General features: G+C 44.9%; 1 protein-coding gene across 9 annotated transcripts in view; it reads left to right on the top strand.

The window, feature by feature from the left end:
* The first annotated feature begins 3,112 nt into the window (after positions 1 to 3,112).
* AAK1 (AP2 associated kinase 1) overlaps positions 3,113 to 23,920 on the top strand; it is a 174,691-nt gene continuing 153,883 nt past the window's right edge. For 2 of the 9 annotated variants that reach the window (XM_055400388.2, XM_055400385.2), the window contains exons 1-2: positions 3,116 to 3,404; positions 3,705 to 4,091. In XM_055400388.2, coding sequence (XP_055256363.1) covers positions 3,926 to 4,091 — 166 coding nt within the window. In that variant the 5' untranslated portion in view covers positions 3,116 to 3,404; positions 3,705 to 3,925. Of the gene's footprint in view, positions 3,405 to 3,704; positions 4,092 to 23,920 lie in introns of all 9 variants that reach the window. The other 7 variants (XM_055400384.2, XM_055400387.2, XM_088841283.1 and 4 more) reach the window with 7 other exon arrangements.

Raw genomic sequence — 23,920 nt, forward strand, 5'->3', positions numbered from 1 at the left:
TTCCCCTGAATTGCAAAGCTGATTCTTAACCACTGGGCCAGCAGGGTAGTCCCTCCTTTTCCTTTCCTTTTAATTGGATATTTCTCATTAGTATCTGTTAGAGCAAGTTCAAAATGGTCTATAATACCTCAAAACACTCTTTCCACCCTAATCAGATTGTTTTCTGTCACATTTAATTTGAATTCGATTGGTTTATTTAAATACTCGTAAGGACACACTCTATATAAACTATCATATTGGATGTTCAAGGAGATAAGTAGACAACTGTTACCTGATTCTGAGTAGAGGTGACAATATACTTTAAAAGTTGAATAGAAATGCAGGGCCAGGTAGGACAAATCATACTTCTGTAAGTGTGCTAGGAATTTTGAGATTACAGTGGTTGATCTGATTATCTTGCACTAAGAACTAGAGAATTACTAAGTGTTGTAAGAGAGCTATCACTTTTTGGCTGAGAAAATAAGTCCAGAGTTCTAGTGGTCTAGGGGCCTAGCTATGGAGTGGTAGAGGTTTCCTGCCTCCTGGTCGCATGCTGCTTATAGATTTGCTTCTTACTTTAAGTAGGCAGTATGGTGTTGCTAGTTAAGCACTGGGTTCTGCAGCTAAAATGTTTGGGTTTGAGTCCTGGTTTTGCCAGTTACTATTTGTGTGACTTTGGGCAAGTCACTTATCTCTATGCTTCAGTGCCCCATCTATAAAGTGAAAATAACAATAGTACCTTATTTCATAGCGTTGTTAAGAGAATTCACTAACTTAATACATGTAAAGCATCAAAAATTGTGGTTTTGTCAGTATAACTGCCATTAGTCTCCAAGAGAATGGAAGACAAAAAAATCTAGTCTTCTGTTTTTTCCTTCTTTTTCTTCTTTGGAAAACTTCTTCCCTCAGATTCTGATCAAAGCATCCAGATGAGCACTCAATGAATACGTTAGCTACCTTAATTCTACAAGATAAAAACACATTTTTGTATCTTAGAAGTAAGATTAGGGATCTGCCGAATTCTGGCCTACTCTGGTTAACAGGAAAGTCTCAGTTCAGTTCATTTCAGGCGCTCAGTCACGTCTGACTCTTTGCGACCCCATGAATTACAGCACACCAGGCCTCCCTGTCCATTACCAACTCCCGGAGTTCACTCAAACTCATGTCCATCAAGTCGGTAATGCCATCCAGCCATTTCATTCTTTGTCGTCCCCTTCTCCTCTCGCACCCAATCCTTCCCAGCATCAGAGTCTTTTCTAGTGAGTCAATTCATCGCATGAAGTGGCCAAAGTATTGGAGTTTCAGCTTTAGCATCAGTCCTTCCAATGAACAGGAAAGTCTAGAAAAGTAAAAATTGAGATAGCAACAGATTCTAGGACCCAACAGGTCTTCTTTTAAAAAGTCAAGATCAATAGGTGCAGAGAAAGATGGAGGTCAATGAATCTAATTTCAAATTAGCTCTCCCATCTATTTCAAGGCCTATTCCAAACTTCCTTGGGAAAAAATCTAGCCTTTTAAGGAAAGTGTAGAGAACATATCTCCTGTGGGTTTGTTTCCAGGGAATGTCTTAGCAGGTGCTGCGTTCTGCCCTGGAGGTGGCTGCGCGGATTTGTGAACTGAGGTGACAATATTGACTCCTTCCGGAAGAAAAGATGCTATCTCTACACAGGAAGTTTAACTGATAGTTTAACTAGGATACTGCTTGAAACAGGATGAACAAAAAAGACAGAGGAGGAGGACAACAGGGAGAAAGAAAAGAGGGAGGAGAAAGAAGAGGAGGAGGAGGAAGAGGAAGCAGCAGAAACCACTGTCAATTCAGTCACGGTTCAGTTTAAAATTTAAATTTCACTTAAGAGAAACCAAGAACACCATTACCCTAACCTCGCCCCCCCCTCCCCACTGCCCCGCCCCGCCCTGGAGCACCTTTCTCTACTCTCTTCAAATGCCTGCAGAAAAAATTCTAGGACTCATTTACAAGCCAAAAGGGCTGTCTCAGAAATAGGGAGCAGGTGGAGGTGAGAAATAACTTACATTCAGGATTTGAAAAATCATGGATCTGGGGAGGGGAGATATGAAAGGATTTGGCATCATCTATCAGGAAATCTAAGGATGGAGAAGGGTACCAAGAAGGGTCCAAATCTTCTGCCTTTGGCAGATGCAAACCACACTGTCCACCTCCATTCTGTGCACTCGGGCGATATCAGGGTAAAATAAGCATCAAAACGGGAATATTGAAGAGGAAAGATATAACAACAGTCAGTCTAGAGTTCTCGTGTGGGCGGGGGTTAAATGAAGGTCAGGCAAAACCACGGCATCAGAAAAGGTGGAAGAATTAAGGATCACCGCCACACAAGCCCCCAAGTTTGGGGTCGAGCCAAGGGTTGGGTCGCCTGGTAGCCTACGAGTTGCTCCGCATATACGCTCTCTAAGTTTCTCAGTTTCATTCTCGCCTGCAAATTTCCTCAAAAGGCACCGTCTTATTAAGGGTTTTCACAGTGCCTAGCTCAGAGCTGACCGCTGAGCCTGTTCTCAACATCTGTGAGAAAAAGCTGCTTTTGAAGTTGGGAGGAGGAAGGGCTCTGGTTTTATTTATGTTAGGGTTAGCTTTGAGGTGTGGCCAGGCACCAACGGCTAGCGAAAATTTCCCGATCGCCCTCGGTCTTCCACCTCTGTCCAGGTGACGTCGGTAAGCCCCGCTAGGGGATAAGCGGCTAAGCCGCGTCCTTCAGGTGTCAGCCTCGATCCGTTTGGAAACCACAATCCCCAGAATCCCTTTGTGCAGGGAGGTCAAGTCGCAAATAAGATGGCTCCAGAAGGGTGGAACATGCAGCAGGGTGGAAACCCTAGTCCCTGGCAGTTTCTTTACCGGATGTGTTTAAATAACCGAATCCCACAAATGCACCACCCCGCTAACCACCTCCGCGGCGGAGAAGGCCACTGCAGCCGCCGCGCTCGCTCCTCCAGGGGCATCCTGGGAGTTGTAGTCCAGCCGCTAGGCTGCAGCGAACTACCTTTCCCATGGTGCTCTACGGGTCGGGCAATATCAACGTTCTTTTCCAAAACTCTCTCCGCACTGAGACCCCGTCTCCCCACTCCCCTTCTCTCCGACAACGCGTTCTCATTCTTGGTGACAGAGTGGAGGCCACCAGGGGCCTGAGCCCTGGTCCTGCCGCTCGGGGAGGCACTTCCGGCGGCGGTTCACTTCCTGGTTGGGTGGATGGAGCCGGGCGGGAGCGCGCGCGGGGGAGGGGCGGCGGGTCAGTCTCCGCCGGGCGCTCCGGGGATCAGCTGGCGGGCGGGCGGGCGCCGAATGCGGCCCCGGCTCTCGCTGCAGCGCCGCCTCCTCTCCGCGTCGCAGGCCGGCCCGGCGGCCGTGACAATGTTGCGAGGCTGGTAGCTGGGCGCTGGCCGCCGAGCCATCTCAAGTGGGTGCCGCTGGGATGCTGCCTCGCGGGGCGGCAGGGAGACCGGGGAGGAGGGGAGGCATTGCCCGCCGGGTCAGCGCTGCCCGAGGCGGCCCGAATTCCTCCTTTTTCAGAGCCCAGGGCACGGGAGTCCCGGGTTCTGGGGCCGGGGACGCGTTTTCAGCCCCAGGGTTTTTCTCTCTAAGAAAATTCATGAAGCGTTTCCCCCAGGATGGTGGCTTCTGCTCCCCCTAGGACTCAGCAGTTGAATTTTTAAGTGTGTTACTGATTCATCCTCTCTCTCTCCCTCTGTCATCACAGGTTTAAACTTACACGAATCGCTCTCTTGAGGAGGAGGGGACCGCCGCGCGATTGACACGCATATTCCTATAGGCAGCCTCCCTCAGCCCCCACCCCCACGGCCGGATTCGGGTGGCTCCTCTCCCAGCTGAAATCCGAGAAGAAATCCTTGGATCTCTTGTTTAAAAAAAAAAAAAAAATCCAGAAACCGTCGGTATTTTGCTTTCCTGCTTCCTTTTCGCATGATGAAGAAGTTTTTCGACTCCAGGCGAGAGCAGGGTGGCTCTGGCCTGGGCTCCGGCTCCAGCGGAGGAGGGGGCAGCACCTCGGGCCTGGGCAGCGGCTACATCGGAAGGGTCTTTGGCATTGGGCGACAGCAGGTCACTGTGGACGAGGTGCTGGCGGAAGGTATGGTGGGACTCTTTCGGTGCGCCGTCAATTAGAATCTTGTGCTGATGCAGCAAGACTCTGGTTTCCAGTTGTTGAATGTATGAATGGCTTTTGCTCAGTTGACCCATCCTTCTCCTTCCCTTTGCCCTGGGAATCCTTGTCCTTGAGAAATTTGAAACGGGTATTTCAAAGTGACAGGGCTTTATGGGGTGGGGGAAGTTTGCCAGAAATTGTTTACCTCGGTGGCCTTTTATTAAAAAAAAAAAATTGACAGGACAGTTCTTGCCTGCCTCATGGAATTGTGAGGATCAGAGGAGAAAAACCGTATGTGTGAAAGTGCAAAGCTTCACATCAGATGTAGGGTGTGGGGCTTGTGATCCTCCTAAAACTTGAAATACTGTTGTGAGGGCTGCAGGGTGGGGTTGGAGAACCTTTAAGAGGGGTTTCTCCTCCTACCCAACTTTCCTATCCCTTGAGCAGGGCTTGAAAGGAAGAGAGGGTTTTCAGGGAATCAGAATGTGTTTTTCCAAGAGCCAAGCCTCTTGGTGGGTTTGACTAGGTTTGTTTCCTGACCTAACTGTAATCAGGTCCCCCGGATACAGTTCGGATAACAGAAATTACATGGAATGAATGTGGTTATTTTGAAATCGGTCCAGTGGGCCCCTCTTCTTCCTTTTCTTGTCTTTTGATTTTCGGGTGTGTGTGTGTGTGTTTTGCCAAAAGAATTACTTGAGAGTGGCATCTGATTTTTGCTTTTTCTCTGTTGGAGAGGATATTATTTAGATCTACTATGTAAATTCCTTACATGTGTGTTCCTCTATATTTACAGACATGTAGATATATATCTTTATCCCCCAGGCTTTCTGAAAATTATTGCATGTCTCTTTTGGTAACCTTAACCTTGACCTTCATAATTATGCCAGACTCATACTTTTCACAGCCCATTGCCTGCCGAGTGTGCTTTTATTTTTAATAAAAGCAGCAATTTCCTTGGCATGAAGCTATTCAAACTAATTGGATGGGGCCAACCTGCTGTAGGTTGTTTAATCGGCTGACAGGGGGTGGGGGAAGGGGAGGCCTGTATTACTGCAGCATGGTGGGGGAACAGTTCAGTTGCTGGGGAAGGAGCCTTTTGCAAGCTAAGGTTGGAGCAAGGGTCCTGACCTGGGCCTGGGAATTGCCTGTCATGGTGAGTGTTGCTGCTCATGGGCTCGGAGGAGGAAGAAGCTGTGTCAGGCTCTCAGCTTGTATTAGCATGGGATTCAGCGGGGCCCAATTTTCTGGGGTTATGGCTGAAGTCTTTACTTTAAAAACAGTGTCTTAAAAAAAACATCTGGCAGTGGTGAAATTGTCGCTCTTTTCCATTCTCAGTGCTGCGCTAGCTGGACTTGATCCGGGGTCTGAGTCACTGTCCCTTTGGATCCTTCCTTGTGTGCTTTGGTGCAGGATGGGAGATGCTTCTGTGCCCGTTGCCAGCTCCACACCCTTGAGTCTGATCTGTCTTATCCCTGTGCCAGAGCCCTGGCCCGCAGTGGGATGGAGAAATGGAGAAGGAGTATGTCTGTGAGTGAGAAATTGAGAGGAATGAGGGGGCGCCGAGCTCCTTCCTTCCCTTTCAACAGCCTCTGCTGACCTTATAGCCCAGAAACATTTTGTTCAGCTAGGATGTTGTCTTGTTAGAGAGGAGGTAACCCTAAGCGGTGCCACTTCTCAGAGTCTTGAGTTGATGGGGAAGAGAAAAAAGGCAAATTTTCCATCTATGCTGCCCTTTTCTTCCCCAGAATTTATCCCTGAGAACCATACATCATGCCCTTTTATTTTTAAATGGAACTGAGAGCTTGCAGTTCTGTGTTCATTCATTCATTCAACAAACAGTGATAGAGTGTCCGCGATGTACCAGGCACTGTGCTAGGTTCTGGGGAATATAATTTAAAACTAGATGCTAGAATTTACATACTACTTTGAGAGATGGAAAACAGCCAGTTAAAATCAAGCGATATGAGCCATCATGGAGATTAACTTAGGGTGCAGTGGCTTCCAGTTTTAGAATGCCAAGAATTGCTTGCTGCAGGAAGTGACTGACTGAAGGACGAGTTGGAATTATCCAGGTTCAGTGACGGTACAGACACTCAGAGTAGCAAGAGGGAGGGCCATGGAAAACTTGGTTTGGCAGTGTTGCCCTCTTTATGTTCTTTGACTCTAATTGAATTTGAATTTGTGGCTCTTAGAAGTATATTGGGCTTCCCAGGTGGTGCTACTAGTGGTAAAGAACCTGCCGGTCAATGCAGGAGATGAAAGAGACATGAGTTTGATCCCTGGGTCAGGAAGATTGCCCGGAGGAGGGCATGCAACCCACTCCAGTATTCTTGCTTGGAGAATTGGTGCTTAGCATTGGTGGGTCAGTGTTAGAATTCTTGCCTGCCATGTAGGAGGCCCCAGTTTGATTCCCAGCCAGTGCAAGAGCACTACTATTTGGGCTTCCCAGGTGGGTCTAGTGGTAAAGAACCCTCCTGCCATTGCAGGAGGCATGAAGAGACATGAGTTTGATCCCTGGGTCGGGAAGATACCCTGGAGGAGAAAATGGAAACCAACCCCAGTATTCTTGCCTGGAGAGTTCCATGGACAGAGGAATCTAGAGGCTACAGTTCATGGGGTCACAAAGAGTCGGACGTGACTGAGTGACTAACACACACACATACACACGCACACAGCTATGGAGGAGTCAGTATACAGAGTACCTGTGAAGTACCCACCAAGTACAAAGGTACTACTAGGGTCTGAGAAGGAGGATATAGAGAGGTTTAAAGTGTAATGCCTGCCTTTAAGGAGCTGTCAGTGAATTTAGGAAAACAAGAAAAAGGCAGACTTTCACTCCTGCAGTGAGGTGTTTACCAGCGCTGTCTGTGGAATCAGGCAGTGAAAGTGAAAGTTGCTTAGTTGTGTCCAGCTCTTTGCGATGCCATGGACTATACAGTCCGTGGAATTCTCCAGGCCAGAATACTGGAGTGGGTAGCCTTGCCCTTCTCCAGGAGATCTTCCCAACCCAGGGATTGAAACCAGGTCTCCTGCACTGCAGGCGGATTCTTTATCAGCTGAACCACAAGGGAAGCCCAGCAATACTGGCGTGGGTGGCCTGTCCCTTCTCCAGTGGATCTTCCTCACCTAGCAATCGAACGACGGTCTCCTGCATTGCAGGTGGATTCTTTACCAACTGAGTTATCAGGGAAGCCCCCAAGGAATCAGGCAAATCCAGGTTCAAATCTGGATCTGTTCTTGAGCAGCTGTGAAACCTTGGGTAAGACATTTCCAGCCTCTTTTCGATCTCTGACAGTGGTAGTCAAAGTGTGGCACCTGGGTCAGGAGCGTCAGCATCACGAGCAGGAGCTTGTTAGAAATGCACATTCGGGCCTCACCCCAGAGACTGTGGCTATGGGGCTTTAACAAGTTCCTGGAGAGATTCTGCTGCAAACTGAAGTTTCAGAGCCACTGCCCTAGGGAGCAGTCTTGAAGATTAAATGAGGCGACATATGTAAATTACTTAACATCTTTCAGATGTTCAATATTTGGGAGCTATTATTTTTCAGCCATATAGGCAGATAGTTAAGGAGGAGTAGGAGCAATGTGAAGGCTAGCTTGACTGCAGCTACTCCCCGCCTTCCCGCCACCCCCCCAGTGTGGGTGGACAGAACCAAATGTTTTTTGCAGAGGCCTCATGGCTCCTTAAGGAGTCAGGAGATGTTTGCGGTAGATGCTCCTTTGTGGCCCCAGGTGCTGACCTAGCCACCCATCCTAGCCAGAGGTGTCTCAGGCCGATGAGAGTCGTACATCAGGTGCCCAGGGCAGTGGCCGGGTAGTTCAGGGAGGGATGATGTGGTGGACTTCAAGCACAGACCCTGTTACCACCTCATCCCACTGACCATCCCTCTTTCTCTCATGTGGGTTTGGTCTGTCCTTTATAGGGGGGAATCGCAGGAACCCCACGGACAAGCTGCTGGAGCGGAGGATCAGTGGCTTCAGCCCTGCTCACCCTGTCTCATTAACTAGTCCTAGGGGAGTTGTCTGGGGAAGTGAAGGCTCTCCATTACCAGTTCAGAGGGTCTGGCTTTGTCTTGGCTGGCTCAGGGTTGGATATTGTTTCTCTAGCTTCCTCAGGAAAGATACCATGATGAGATACTAAATCATGTCTGAGGTAATGGGCGTGGGATGTCAAGGGAAGATCTGGTTTAAGCTTCTAGAACAAGCTCAATGGGAAAAGTGGAGCAATGCTCAAAGGAGGTCTGAGAAGCTATGCTTTTATCACACCTCCTTGGCTAAATGAGGCCTTATATCTAAGTTCCAGACAAATGTTGACTACCTGCTGTGTCCAAAACAACATTCCAGAACTGCGTGGGTTTATATAAGGTGGACCAGGGGGCCCTTCAGGACAGTATTTTGACCTCCACTAAAAGATTTCAGGTCTAGGATTAATGAGAACTACCCAGTTAAGTCTCTGTGGCAGTAAACATGGACAGTTTCTCCTACTTACAATGCAAAGTAGTGACACTTAAAGATACATGTGAAACCAGCTAAACCAACAAATGTGTGTGTATCTATATGTGTGTTTGTCAGAAATACGTATTAGCAGTATCAGTATGATGCGTGCATGTATTCATTTAGGGAATGTCAGTGCCTTCTCTGCATCAGGCACTGTATTAGATTCCAAAGCTAGAGGATGAATGGAACTCGGGTCTGGCTCTTAAGGAGCTCACTGTTGTTGTGCAGTCAATAAGTCACGTCTTACTCTCTGTGACCCCATGGACTGTAGCAGCCGAGGCGTCCCTGTCCGCCTCTATTTTCCTGAGTTTGCTTAAATTCATGTCCATTGAGTTGGTGATGCCATCCAACCGTCTCATCCTGTATTGTCCCCTCCTGCCATCAGTGTTTCCCGGCGTCAGGGTCTTTTCCAGTGAGTCAGCTCTTCACATCAGGTGGCCAAAGTATTGGAGCTTCAGGTCCAGTCCTTCAAGTGATTGTTCAGGGTTGATTTCCTTTAGGATTGATGGGTTTGATATAAACCAATGAATAATCCTAAGTGTCCAGCACTTAGCATGGTCCTGGATATAGAGTAGATGGTAAAAAGACGTTATGAAATGATAAGGGAGAAAGGCCCTGGGGTGGAGGGTTTCCAGATGAAGTGTCATTTAAACAGGAATGTAAATTACCCAGAGGTTCCCAATGAGGGTTACCCAAGCCTTTCCAAGCGGAAAGAATAGCATGAGCGAAAGTGCGGGATGGGGAGACAGTGTGGTGAGTTCTGGGAATACCAGCTAGTCTGGTGTTGTCATTTTGGTTGGTACAAGCTTCCCTTCCAGAATCAAGGAAAGGACACAATGTGGCAGAAGGAAATTCTTTTACATTTCTCCCTGGCTGCGCTGGCTACTCGCTTTCCCCAGTGGCCCCGGACCTTCCGAGTACCTGTTGACTAGCTGTCCAGTAGGCAGTGCTTCCTTCTGTGCCTCAGCCCTTTGCCAATAGTGGGGCAAGAAGGTGGCTGGTATCTGGGGAAGACAGGTCCTGAAGCTTGAAATAGACACAAGAAGCTTGAAGCTGAAGCAGGTAGGGGAATGAGATGACCAGTGTTACAGGCAGGAATGAAAAGGAGCGGGAGAAAAGGAGCATGTTTGACCAGAGCAGAAGGTGTGCTGGAGAGAAAAGAAAAGGAAATCAGGTCACAGAGAGCTTCAGTGGCAGGCTGGGAGGTTGGCTAGAAGCCTGTGAGGTCTTCTCTTGACGCAATCACCAGTTTGACCCCTCCCACTTCAGATGTCTTTGCCTGCTGGGAAGTCTGGTCTTTTAGTGGCAACTGCAGATTTTCAGGGGGTGGTTTGTGAATGGTGTCTTCTTCCTGGCTTCAAGCATGATGACGGTTATAACTTTGCTAAATATAGCCAAATCTAGAATTCAGAAATGAAATCCAGAATAAGCCATTGCATGCTCAAAGCCTTTCCTTTGGTCTTTCTAACAAAGTCAAGCTCACTTAATGAGAGGTTGTAAAGAGAGAGAATCAGTTTCCCATGGGTTCTGAGTAGGAGGGTCTGGGAGGAGGCTATACTTATACCTCAGGAGCTAAAACTGTGGGTAGAGTACACAAGAAAAGCTCAGTAAATACTAATAAAGTACACATGAAAACATACTCCTGCGTCAGAGCAGTCATTTTAACTTGCTGTCTTTGAAAGTTGACATTTCAGAAAGGGGACTCACTGTGCACCTTCATCTTGTCCTCTTCAAAAGATGGATGCTTTCTGAGCTGCTTAAGAAATCTCTGTGACATCTGCATCTGCAGGAGCCAAACAGTGATAATCATAGGCATGGAATTGTCTATTGAAGTAGCATCCAGCACTTAAAGTAGCAAAGCGTAGCCTTGAGCCTTCTTTTCTGGAGCCATCTCCTGGTGTGTTCGATGTGGTGGTGGGAGCCCTGCGAGGTGATTGGGAGACCTGGGTTTGTTGGTTCAGTAATCGTCCCTGAGCACCCACTCTGTGCTGGATATCATACAGTGGTTAAATAAGACACGGCTCTACCTTGAGGAACTCACACTCACAGAACTTCAGACACATGAGCAAATAACTCTAAATGCTAAGATGAGGTGTGAACAGGGCCAGGGGAACAGACATGGGGGACCATTGATTTTTGGGTGAAAAGAAGTCAGAGAAAGCTAACGAAGGGTGATGCTTGAAATGTGTCTTCAAAAATAAGAACTTATTGCTAGATGGACAGGGTCAACAGAACATTCTAGGCAGAAAGAATAACACGGCCAAAGATAAAAAAGCAGGAAAAGTGCACTGCTCACTGCGAGCTGGGTGTTTTGAGGCAACAGTGGTCCAGGACTGTGTGGTCCAGGACTAGTAGTTCAGGACTGTGTGGGCCAATAAAGTAGCCGCTAGCCACATGTGGCTATTAGAATTTAAATTATCTGAAATAAAATAAAAATTTAATTCATCAGACCACTTTTCACTTGCTTAGTAGCTGCATGTGGCTGCTGCCTACAGTTTTGAACAGCACAGATGCAGAAAATGTCATCATCTCAAAGTTGTAGTGGGCAGTGTTGGTTCAGAAAAATAGTCTCATAAACTTTTTTAATAGAATAGCACTGTCGGTTTACAAACAGTCTGTCCCTTCATTTATGTCTGTTTGTTTATTTATGTCATGTCCTGCTATTGTTAGCTGGAATCTGAAGGCACAGTATACACTTAAAATGAGGTGCATCACTTGTGATAGTGGATGCAGATCCATACTTGAAATAACCTCAGTCAGGTTTTGGTGAATCTTGTCATATTTTATTAGACTGTGGTTGTTTCTGCCTTGTCCTGTGACTAATGAAGAGGACACCCGGAATATTCTCCTGTTGCTCATGTATGCTTGTGTTATCTTTTATTGAAGGTTTCTCTCAGGAATCTTTTTAATCCCCTTGTTTGTTCTATGAGGGCTAATCCATTTAAAACAAATGTAATCAGTAAAGGCACTTAACTAAGCATATGGATGGTGCATCTCAGACTCTGCTGCGGAGCTTCCGTCTTCCCCCAGGATCCCGTCAGATCTCTCTGAGGTGTGTGACTGCCATTTGGACTCAGTGGGAGTGCTAGAGATGGATCTTGTATTAAATATTAGTAAAGATGAAGTCTTGTCTTTTTTTTTAATCTTGTTTTTTAAGATGATAGTTACTATAAATATTCTCATGTTTTCTTTCTAAACCCAGTGGATTGTTGTACCTCTGTTTGAAGACCTCTGGTCTAGAGCAGTGGAGCAAGAGTGATTACACTACCCCCTGCCCCATCCCTGTGACAATTAGCAGTGTATGGAGACATTTTTGATTGTCACGTGTGTGGGTGCATGTTCAGTCACTTCAGTCATGTCTGACTCTTTGCAACCCTGTGGACTGTAGCCTGCCAGGCTCCTCTGTCCATGGGGATTCTCTAGGCAAGAATACTGGAGTGGGTTGCCGTGCCCTCCTCCAGGGAATCTTCCCGACCTGGGGATCGAACCCATATCTCTTGCGGCTCCTGCATTGCAGGTGGATTCTTTACTGCTGAGCCACGGGGGAAGCCCCCTTAGATTGTCACAGGAGGGGGTAATCCTGGCATCTAGTGAGTATGGGCCAGGGATACTGCTAAACATCCCACCATACACTTGACCCCCTACCCTCAACAGAGAATCATCCAGCCGCAGAAGTCAGCGGTGTCAAGGTCTTCAGCATATGCTGGTCAGTGTGGGGAAAGAGAGGAGTCAGCATGGCTTAGAAGGGTCTAGTTTGCTGTGTGACTCAGGCATGTCATTTAATTTTTAAATTCATTTTCTCAGAACCAGAAAGCCAGCAATCTTTCTTAACTTATTAAAAGTCTCTATGTAATTTTCTGTGTAAAACAACTACTTCCAGAATAAACCAACACACCAGCAGGGGTAGAATGGCAGGTTTGTGTGGGTCCTGGCTGAGGGGATTGTAACAGTGCTCTCCACTGACTAAATGTGAATTATGAGCTTAAAAAAATTCTCCCCATATTCCCACATCTGAGCAACCCCAAAATGTGGCTGAAGCACTTTCTGACTTGAATTGCTCAAAAGAGGGTTCAGTTGGGAAGGGATAATAAAGGTCAGAATGTTATGAGAGAAGATATTGATAATCCTTTGTACAAGGAAGAATTTTCAGGAAGAGTCTAATGCTGCTGCTAAGTCACTTCACTCGTGTCCGACTCTGTGTGACCCCATAGACGGAAGCCCAACAGGCTCCCCCGTCCCTGGGATTCTCCAGGCAAGAACACTGGAGTGGGTTGCCATTTCCTTCTCCAATGTGTGAAAGTGAAAAGTGGAAGTGAAGTCGCTCAGTCGTGTCCGACCCCCAGCAACCCCACGGACCGCAGCCCACCAGGCTCCTCCATCCATGGGACTTTCTAGGCAATAGTACTGGAGTGGCTTGCCATTGCCTTCTCCGGAAGAGTCTAATACTTGCAGCTAATGATCTTGGGTTCAAATTCCTCCACTTACACTACTTATCCATCTGGCTTTGAGGCAGTTGTTTAACCATTGTGAACCTCTGCTTCCTCTTTTGTGGTAAATGTCCTTCCTCCCTCTGTAGGGTTGCTGTGACCATGAAGTGAGAGGCTGTAGGTATAACACAGAGTGCATGAGAACTGCTTGCCCTGCCAGCCAGGAGGAGCAAGGTTTACTAAGCATATTTTCTCCCAGCTCTGTTAGAAATGCTGTGTCAAAGAAGTAATGGAAGCCTCAGATCCTGCCCTCCCAGTTGACGTGACCAACACACCGGAAACAAGTGTACCCCACAAGACAATAGCTATTGAAATGCTGGAGTGTGTGGTGCAGTCTCTAAATTCTGGGCGGCTGAGGGAAAGGGAGCAGTGAGGACTGAAGTGGTTAGATGAGATTTTCTGGAGTGGCATTGTTCTTGAGTCTTTTCTCTGGGACCCCTTCTTCGAGGAACCTTGTTTTAGGGAACACATCTAGTTCTGCACCTTTGCACATTATATTCTTAGTAAAGTTGAAGTAAGTATTGCAACATTTTTAGTCTCTTTTGAGGAACAAAGTTTTTTACATAAATCATATGTTCCATGTGTATACCCAAAGCAAAAAAGCTTTTTTCTTCTATGTGATTTTGAATCACTCAGGAATAATGGGTGTTAGCACCTCGAGGCCATACTGCCTTCAAGTTTTTGTGCCTATTTTCTCCCTCTGTTGCAGGAACGGGGACCTGAAAGGGGGCTCTTGTCTAACACTTGGAAATGAATTGTCCAATGAGTCACATAGGCTAACAAAGCAAGAGACTTTATTGGAAAGGGACGCCTGGGTGGTGAGCAGGAGGGCAAGGGGACCCAGGAGAACTGCTCTGTCACGTGGCTCATAGTCTCGGGTTTGATGCTGATGGGGTTAGTTTCCAGATTGTCTTCGGCCAATCTCTCTGACTCAGGGTCCTTCCTGGTGGCGCACCCATTGCTCAGCCAAGATGCATGCCGGTGAAAAGGATTCTGGGAGGTGGTAGGACACATGGCATCTCCTTTTGACCTTTCCTGAACTCTTCCTGTTGGTTGTGGCTTACTAGTTCGGTGTTCCCTACCAGGACCTCCTGTCGTAAAATAATTCACGCAGATGGTTACTATGGTGCCTGGGTAGGGTGGGCGGTTTCAGTCAGTGTGTTTCCCCTAATACCTCCTTATTATCTTTATGGCCATTAGTCTGTTATGTACTTTAAGCAGTCTCAGTTCTTCTGTTGAGTTATGGACAGTTGTTAGGAAAGAGGAATCCTTCTGAGTGAGACTTCAGCCTTGACAGAGGGAGAGTCCCCGAGTTAGAACAAAGTTAAAACAGTAAAAACTTGGCGTTTCATTTGAGATGTGCTGTGAGTGAATCTGATCTGGCCATTTTTCTCCTTGGGCTCTGAGTTAACTTTGGCAGACAGTGGAAGGCCATGCTAGTTGAAGCTGTGTCATTTATGATTTCTGTAGAGCCAAGAGATTGTTAGATGAAAGAGTTCTGGCATCCCTATATTATTATAATAAAAGGCCAAGCATAGCATTGATGTTGGATTATCATTTGTAATTATAATGATCTTAAATAATGATGCCTTTCATCTGGGGCTTGAGTCTTGGAGAAAGCAGTATAATGCCATGTAATTGTTTGGTGCCTGTTTTTAAGGACGCTTATATCTATTGTACTGGGACCTTTAGAGTGAGAGAAAGATTATTGTCCCTCTGGAACTGAGAATGAATTTGAGAACAAAATGGAGACTTTATTACCCTTCAGGGACAGGAAGAAAGAAGAGGGGCCTCCCAGCTTTACAGAGGTGGCAAGTCTCCTGCTAGTATCCCTGACTCATTTTCCCTGGTCAGTGAATCTTCTTGGTTCAGGAAGTGCTGATTATCTTACAGGTTTGTTAGACTTGTTTAATTTCCCCGGGGGGTAGCCTCCTAGCCCTGTTTCACAGACCTTTGTCCTCTACTGTTTTTTAGACTCCCAGGAATCTTGGTGGTAGGGGAGTGGACAGTGTTGGAAGAAATAATTGTTTCTGACCTTTTGGCTATGGAAAAGCCCTGTTTTTACCAGAAGGTGTAGCTCAGTAATGATTGAGGAAAACCTGATGTTCAGTTCTGTCTTTCCTCCTTGACTGCCTAGATCAAGGGGAGCACAATGGTGTTCTCCTTAGAGGACTTTTCAGAGTTAGTTTAAAAGCATGGGTCTTGAATCTTGGCCCCATCCCTGTGATGGTGAGGAATTTATTAAGATCCTGGCTTGTCATTTACAAAATGCTGATTACACGCTGGATGGTTGTAAGAATGGATGAAATTCTGTAGAGCACTTAACATAGTGCCTAGCATGTAGTCAGTCTGCAAACGGTAACTCTTAGTATTTAGGTGCATGAATTTTGTTTTTATCAAGCAACATTTGATTTGCTGTGTGTAAAACCTGGTGGAGCTAGAGTCTTGGTGATAAATGAATAGATAATATTTATACGTAGATATCTGTATCTTTTGTATCTGTATATCTAAATCTTTCACAGTGTCTGTAAAACCCCAGGATGAATGAGAGGAGAAATTCAGATTTTATTTTTTTCCCCACTTAAAAGCCATGTGTGTTCAGGTAGCTCCCCCAGCCTGTGAGGTTGCTGTTAGTATCCTGGGTCTCTCTGCCGAAGGAATGCCTGCCCCCCAGGCGCATGCCCACCTTCACATCTTTGTGCTCTAACACAGGTCTCCTGTTTCATTCAGGCCTGTGCTCCCACTCATCGCCCATGAACCATGATTTAGCTGTTTCCAATGCTCTGCATCTGAGATCCCCTTCCCTCCCTACCCACCTACCTTAATCCACCTAGCCTTTGTTCTGCCTCACCTCAGTACTCACCACAGCTGTCAGATGGACAGCCTTCCTCCTGTCCCCCAATGCCTGTCATTCTTGCTGGCTCTGTTGACTCTCTGGGCCTGCAGTCTCTCACTTTTATTTTGCTGTTTATTCAGTTATATCTACTTTCTAGTGTAAGATAGGTAGTTCTTAGGAGGCAGGATATAAACCTCAGATTTATTTTGTATGCAATTATGAACTCTTAAATTTGAACAGTGCAAGGGTGGGTATTGGAGAATGAATCAATTGAATGAATAATACAACAAGTCAGTATGTGCTAACTTAAATTCCCTGGGAAGGCACTAGAACAAGATTTGAGAGGTACAGACCTCCCTTATCCCCCTTTTAATAAAAAAATAATTCTGGGTTTGGAACCTCATTACAATCATAGAAATCTAGTTTTTCAGTGAAGTTGAAAAACAACAAAATACAAAGCAAAATAGGACATATTCCAGAAAATCATGTAAATCTCTCTTTGTTGATTGGATTCTATTATGGGTACCTAATACTGTCAGTCTCAAAAGTAGAGCTGTGAGGTATAAATATCTTAACTTTATAAAGGAACTATAAAACTAAGGTCAAATATCAAAAACTCAGATATTACTGGAATTTATCTTTAAGCAAGGCATGCATTAATTTTCTCACTTGTGTAGTTGTAGAAGTGAAATGAAGTGAAAGTCACTCAATTGTGTCGGACTCTTTGTGACTCTATGGACATACAGTCCATGAAATTCTTCAGGCCAGAATACTGAAGTGGGTAGCCATTCCGTTCTCCAGGGGATCTTCCCAACCCAGGGATTGAACCCAGGTCTCCCACATTGCAGGTGGTTTCATTACCAGCTGAGCCACAAGGGAAGCCCTGTGTAGTTGTTGGCCTGCAATAGATTAGACAGTGACTCTCAATGTGTGTGCAGGGTAGTGAGCATAGGGACAGGGGGCTGATAGGAAGGAAATGTATAATTTGGAAATGCCCAGTCCAGCCAGGAAAGAAGGGAACCTCAGTGAGAGTGGGGAGTGGTGGTTATAGCCTCTAAAGAGTCAAATTGTAGACTCAAGGGGTTGAGGTGGGGAGAGGACATGAGATTTTTATATCTGGCAAAGAGGATATGGCCTTTGAAAGTTTCATAAATATGGCACAAGCAGTTCAGTTGTCAATTGAGTCTGGAGCGGTGGTGCCTAAAATTGATCCCTGTATATAACTTTTAGAACATAGTTAGGCACTCATTTCTCTCCTGTTCTTGCTACTTTAAGACAGGAGAATTGAAAAGAGGGATCAGAGTACATCTTGTCTGGTGGTTTGCCCTTGACTTTGTTGAAAGGTCAACTCTGAACAGAATTCACTTGAAAAAAGTTGCTGCTGCTAAGTCACTTCAGTCGTGTCCGACTCTGTGCGACCCCATAGACGGAAGCCCACCAGGCTTCCCCCGTCCCTGGGATTCTCCAGGCAAGAACACTGGAGTGGGTTGCCAGTTACCTTTAGATAATACAGGCTTGCCCAAAAGATGAAGCATTTCTTTTTTTTTTAAAAGCATAGTATTAGAATATGAATATGTTATATCAATAAGATAAAATGGGTTTTATTTAAGCTATCTACTCACCTAGCAATTTTGAAGGGATTTTAAGGTGACAGGCTAGAACAGTGTCCAAGTCAGTGTATTCAAGTTGCAGCTCTGGGGTTAGGTCATAGGATATGAATGAACAACTGTATGAGGTAAGGGAAATAGATTATCCAGTCTGCTTCTGAGTGATCTTGGACCCATAACCTCCCTTCTCTCAGCCAGTCTTTTCTTATATAAATAAGGAGATCACTGGGTAATCTCAGAGATCTCTTCAAGCTCAGACATGATTTTTGAGTTCCTAGTTTCGGTTGAGACCATTTGGGAGGGTAGGTGGAGTGGAGGGATGGATTTGGTTGAAGTGTTAGACTTATGTGGTAGGGACTAGGACGACATTCCTGAGATGGATTGTTAACCTTGGCCTATGTATGAGCTGTACCGGGAGGTGTCATTATTAGTGGAGGTGAAAGGTTCCATTCCCTTTCTGTTCCTATGCTTTCCTCCATATCTTTCCCTTACAATAAAAACATCAGTGTTAAGAATTCCAAGTTGAGTGAGGGAAAGCTAAGATGGCTCTTGGGCTTCTGACTCAAGTGACTAGGTAGAGAATGGTGTCAATGAAAAGAATGGAGAAGTGTGTGAGGAAAAGAGAGTGACTTGAGTCTGGAACTTTTCAGCATGATTCAGTGGTGGTGAGGTTACAGTTCAGGACCCTGCTGGGTAGGACAGGCCTGGCTTTAGAGAAAAGTTTGGTGAGAGTTGTCTTTTAACCACATGATATTAATGAAACTGACATGCACACCAGGAGCCAGTGTGGAAGAAGAGAGAAGGAATCTATGGATGGATTCCTCGGGAGCATCAGTGTAGGGTAGGTGGAAGAAGCGGAGCACACCTGGGATTCAGTTCGGACTCCTCTCTCTGACCTGCAAAACCCCTCCAAAAACTCGTATCTCCCTTCACCTTAGCCGGTGTGATTTTTAGTCATAGCAGTGATTCCTCTTTTTTTCTTTATTTTAAGCATTTAACCTTGTTTTTTCTTTAGTGTCTTAGGTGGCTGGTCCCTTTGCTTGGAATATTTTTTCTGGTCTTTCCATGGCTGACTTCTTGTCATTCAGATCTCATTTAAATCTCACCTCAGAGAGGCCTTTCTTGACCATCCACTATGAGGAACCCATCATGTTTTAATTTGCCAGGTAGCGCGTGTCAGCTGATTTTTCTTGCTCACTGTTTATCTCCCCAGCACTAGAATTTCACCTCCCTGAAAGCGGAGCCCTTGACTGACTTGTTTGTTGCTCTGTCCCCAGTGCCTGGGTAGTGCCTGGCACATCTAAGAAGCTCGGATGAAAACCAGCTGAATGAATGAGTGAACACATGGAGGAGGCAGAAGGAATGGCTGAGGACACGGATGGAGAACTGGGAGAGTATGAGTGAGGGAAATGAATACTAAGTAGATTTAAAAGAAGGAGGGTGTGGATACATCAGGGTGTAAGAAAGCAGAAAGGTCACCCAGGATGAGCATGGAAGAGCATCTCTTAGATTTGGAAATAACAGCGATCACTCATGAGCTTTGTGAAGAACATTCTAAGTGGAGTGATGGAGTGGAATCTAGGTGGGAGTGAAATGAATGAATGGGAAGTGAGGGGGATGCTGAGTCAGGGAGGAATTTATTGTTATTAAGTGGTGGAAGAGTCTTGAGTACATTAAGCAGAAAAGAAGTGGCCACTAGGGAGGAAGTTGGAAGTGTAGTACGGGACGATTACTGTTGGAATAGGGCTGAGGAGGGGATGGCAGGTCATGGATGGAATCATGAACTTTTATGGAACAGATGACCTTGAAGAGGAGAAAGAGCACTTTATTCACTGACCTGGAAGGAAGAGGAGTAAGAATGGGGATGCAGGAGAAGGAATTGGTGAGGTTTGGCAAGTTGAGGGAGTTCTTGCCTCATGGCTTCTGTTTTCTCTTGGATGCTGTGGGGTGGGAGTTGAGTTGGTTCAAGAGAGGGAGAGAAGGATATGGAGGAGTTACCTAGGTTTATGGAGAGAAGGACTGAGGATAAGTAGAAGGATGGTCTGGTCATATGGAGAGCCCATTTGAGATGACTCAGAATAAGAACACGTGTTGTCCTGACCCCTGAGTGTTTATCAGTTTTGAAAAATGCACGATTTTGAATTGGGCTTTTTCCGAAAAACATTATGTATTTCCTGTCTTCTAAATCATATGCCACTGGACTTCTCTGGTGGCGCAATAAGAATCTGCCTGCCAGTGCAGGGGACACAGGTTTGATCCCTGGTCCCAGAAAATCCCACATGCCAAGGAGCAGCTGAGCCCTTGTGCCACAACTGCTGAACCAGCACTCTAGAACCTGCAAGCCAAAACTGCTGAGCCCTTGTGCTGCAACTACTGAAGCTCGCTCGCCTAGAGCCTATGGTCCACAACAAGAGAAGCCATCACAATGAGAAGCCTGTGTACCGCAATTAGACAGAGCCCATGCAAAGCAACGAAGACCCTGTGCAGCCAAAAATAAATAAATAAAAATTAAAAAGAATTATATACCACAGAGGCAGCATAATATAGGTGGGAAGTATCCTTGATCTGAACCTGTCTGGTGACCACCATGCCCTGAATTCTGGACAGAAGGCTTCCCAGCTCTGTCCATCATCAGGTTCTTGTCTGTAAAATGAGAACGAGATGATAGTGAATTTGCTTTCTCTAACATCTTACTGTTCTCTTCTTTCTCATATGCATTGTTATTAGAATGTTCTTGTTTTGTTACAGATCTGTTAGGGCCTTTGCTTGATATGGGCGAGACAATTTACTCCTGAATAAATTGGCCCTGGGTTGCTAGGCTTTTTGAATTTCATGTTGTGCTTTATGGTGTTTTCTGGTTCCTTTCTTAAAAGATTGTCAGCTGTCACTTCTTACTGCTACCAGAGTGTCTTCCTGAATTAGTGCCTCTCTAATTTGCCGCTTTTAGTCTGCTGTGGACTTTGAAACTAGGTGACTAAGCTTGTTATAACCTTGTGTAACAATAAAGAGCCTTTGAGGGTCTCAGATTTAATTAAAGTACGTGAGCTGCTGAGCATGGGCTTCATGTCTCTTGTTGGCACAGAAACCAATTTTTTATGTCTCTTCTAGAAAGGTTGAGTTCTAAAGAGATAACGAGTTACCATTTGATACTTATTATTAATTTAACGTATTTCAAATCTTTTGCCTGAAAAATTGTCAATCCCGTAGGGCCTTCACTCTTCCATTTTCCTTTTCATCTACTATCCTTTCTCTTGCTGCCTTCTCAGCCCCTTCCCCACACTTCTGTGGAAGGCAGTATTTCAGGCACCTATTTCAGGCAGTATTTAGTCATTCACTTTTGGCTTATTTGAAATCACAGAGATGGTTCTGGGATTATAACCCACTGTTCAATCCTTTATCTGTTTATATCTCAATAAGAGCCCTGCTGGAGACCCTCAGATGGTATTTGGGGTTGGACTTGGAAAACTGGAAAGAATGAAATGAATGCTAGTTCCATGTATAATCTTTGGGAGATGTAGAAGAAAGCAATCCAGAAGTATTTAAAAGTTTCTTACAAAAAATTAATGCATAGTATAGTAGAATAATCAGAAGATAAAGCCAGATAAAAAAAGAAAATATTACCCATAATCCCATAGGTTACCTTTGTAAATGTTTTGGTGTGTACCTTCCAGACTTGTTTCTTTTTTTTTTAAGAATAAGAATATTTTTTACTTCATCTACAGTTTGCAATATACTTAGCAATGTATCTTGTCTTTTGTGTTAAATATAGGCATCAACAGTTTTAGTCCATTGTGTGAATGTTTTGTGATTTATTTAGTCAATCTCCTATTAGACATTTAGGTTATTTATAGCTATTACAAAACATCCGCAATGAGGATGTTTTTAAAACCTTTGGGTACTTGTTCTATTACTTGCTTAGAATAAATTTCTTAATGTGAAATGGCTGGATCAAAAGATATGCATGTTTTAGCTTTTGATACCTATTATGAAATAGCCTCTAGAAAGATTAAACCAATATATACTTCCACCAGAAGTGTATCTTTCTATGAAGTTGGACATGTTTTCTTTCTTCCTTTCTGTTTCTTCCTTCCTCCCCTTTCCTTTCTTCCTTCTTTTGTTTTTCTTCCTTTCTTCTTTCTTTATATATCTTTTGTGGTGAATTTTTTATTTTTCTTTATTCCTTTCTGTTAGGGCTCTCATCTTAATGATTTATATAGAAGCGCTTTACCTATTTAAGATAGTGATTGTGTGTGTGTGTGTATCAGATTTTTGTTTTTGATTTTATAATTTACCTTCTGTTAAGGAGGGGATATTTGCAGATATTTTAAAATATTTTGTAGATATCTGAAAATATTTGCAGATATTTTAAATTTTTGTGGAATCAAATATGTCAGTCTTTCTTTATGATTTTTGTCTGCAGTCGTACTTGAAAAGACCTGAGAAAGATAGAGCCTGTATCACAGAGACCTTGTGAATTTGAAGTTTATCTTTGAGCAATAGAGAAGCCACACAGAGTTTTTAGAGAGGGATGGCATGATCAGATTTGCAACATAGTTATGTTTGTGGAGGGGTGACAGGAGGCAGCAGTTTAGAACATTTAGGAGGCTGTTGCCATGATCCAGGTGAAAAGCAGTGAGGGTTTGAGTGACAGGGTGGTGGTAGGAACAGAGAAGAGTACAGACAAATATGTAGGAAGCCATGTCATCAAGACATGGGACTTGGTTGGATTTAGAGGTTGAAGGAGAGAGATGGACTCAAGAACGAGGCCATGTTTCTAGTATGAGAGCTCAGGTGCCTAAGACAGAAGTGGCACTGACTGAGCTATATTATTCAGGAAGAGGGGAAGGTTGAAAGAGGAAAGAAGACTCGGGTTTAATGAGGGACAAGAATGAGCTTGACTTGATCAGTGTTAGTGTGTTTGGGTTACCTAGTGCTGTGTAACAAACTCCCCTACAACCTAGAGGCTTAAAGCAACACTTCATTATTTCCCACGATTCTGTAGGTTGACTGGGGTCTAAGCTGGATTTCTGTTGGGGCTTCTGCTTATCTCACTTCAGTTCAATTCAGTTGCTCAGTTGTGTCGAAGTCTTTGTGACCACATGGACTGCAGCATGCCAGGCTTCCCTTCCCACCACCAACTCCCGGAACTTAAACTCATGTCCATCCAACCATCTCATCTTCTGTTGTCTCCTTCTCCTCCTGCCTTCAATCTTTCCCAGCATCAGGGTCTTCACATCAGGTGGCTAAAGTATTGGAGTTTCAGCTTCAGCATCAGTGCTTCCAGTGAATATTCAGGACTGATTTCCTTTAGGATTGACTGGTTGGATCTCCTTGCAGTTCACGGGACTCTTCAAGAGTCTTCTCCAGCACCACAGTTCAAAAGCATTAATTCTTGGGCACTCAGCTTTCTTTATAGCCCAACTCTCACATCGATACATGACTACTGGAAAAACCATAGCTTTGACTAAACGGACCTTTGTTGGCAAAGTAATGTCTCTGCTTTTTAATATGCTGTCTAGGTTGGTCATAGCTTTATTTCCAACATCTCACTTAGGATCTGTTAAAATTGTCTTTCATCTTACCACTCTCTTATACACCTGAATTCATACCATCCCTACATGGACCAACATATCACATTTCTAATACCATGCTTCATCCATAGCAGAAATATGTCAGAGAAATACAGGAAACCCTGAGTTTATACACAGAGCTTTGGTTTTTGTTTTTCACTCCCTGGGGGATGCAGTAAGAATTGGTTGAATGGCATGTCTTTTACGAAATTTGTGTATTTATTTTTGGTAAAGTGGAATATGGGCTTGGGGGAACTTGGGCAAGTCATTTTTAGGAAAGAATAGCTTAAGGAAGTTGAATATTGTGAGACTGATTTGTTTGGGGCTGTTCATGCAGAGATACTTGTACTCGAGTTTGAAAAGTCAAGAGTAAGAAGAGAAATGGGCTGAGAATGGAGTTCAGTTTTAGCCACATTGTAAACAGTTTTTTGGCTGTACTGCACAACAGGTGGAATCTTAGTTCCCTGACCAGGAATCAAACCCGCGCCCCCTGCTTTGGATGCTCAGAGTCTTAATCACTGGACTGCCAGGGAAGTCCTGAGTTTTAGCAACATTTAAGGGCAAGTTTAGTAAGGAAGGCTTTAAGAAACAGGAAGACTATCCAGAAGTATGAGGAGAATCAGTACTGCAGTGTCTCACGCACCCAGCACCCTGCAGAGTGAAAAAGTAGGAGTAAAGAGGATCAGTTGCCCCCGAGTGGTCCAGTAGGGTAAAGACTGGAGAGTGACCTCTGGATTGGACAAAAGAATGGCACTGGCCTCCTCACGAGCAATTTTAGAAGAGTGGTGAGCTGGTGGATGGCAGCACCAAGTCT

Source organism: Moschus berezovskii, chromosome 11, assembly GCF_049115385.1.
Source record: "Moschus berezovskii isolate FMDL1 chromosome 11, NW_MosBer_1.0, whole genome shotgun sequence".
Taxonomy (NCBI): domain Eukaryota; kingdom Metazoa; phylum Chordata; class Mammalia; order Artiodactyla; family Moschidae; genus Moschus; species Moschus berezovskii.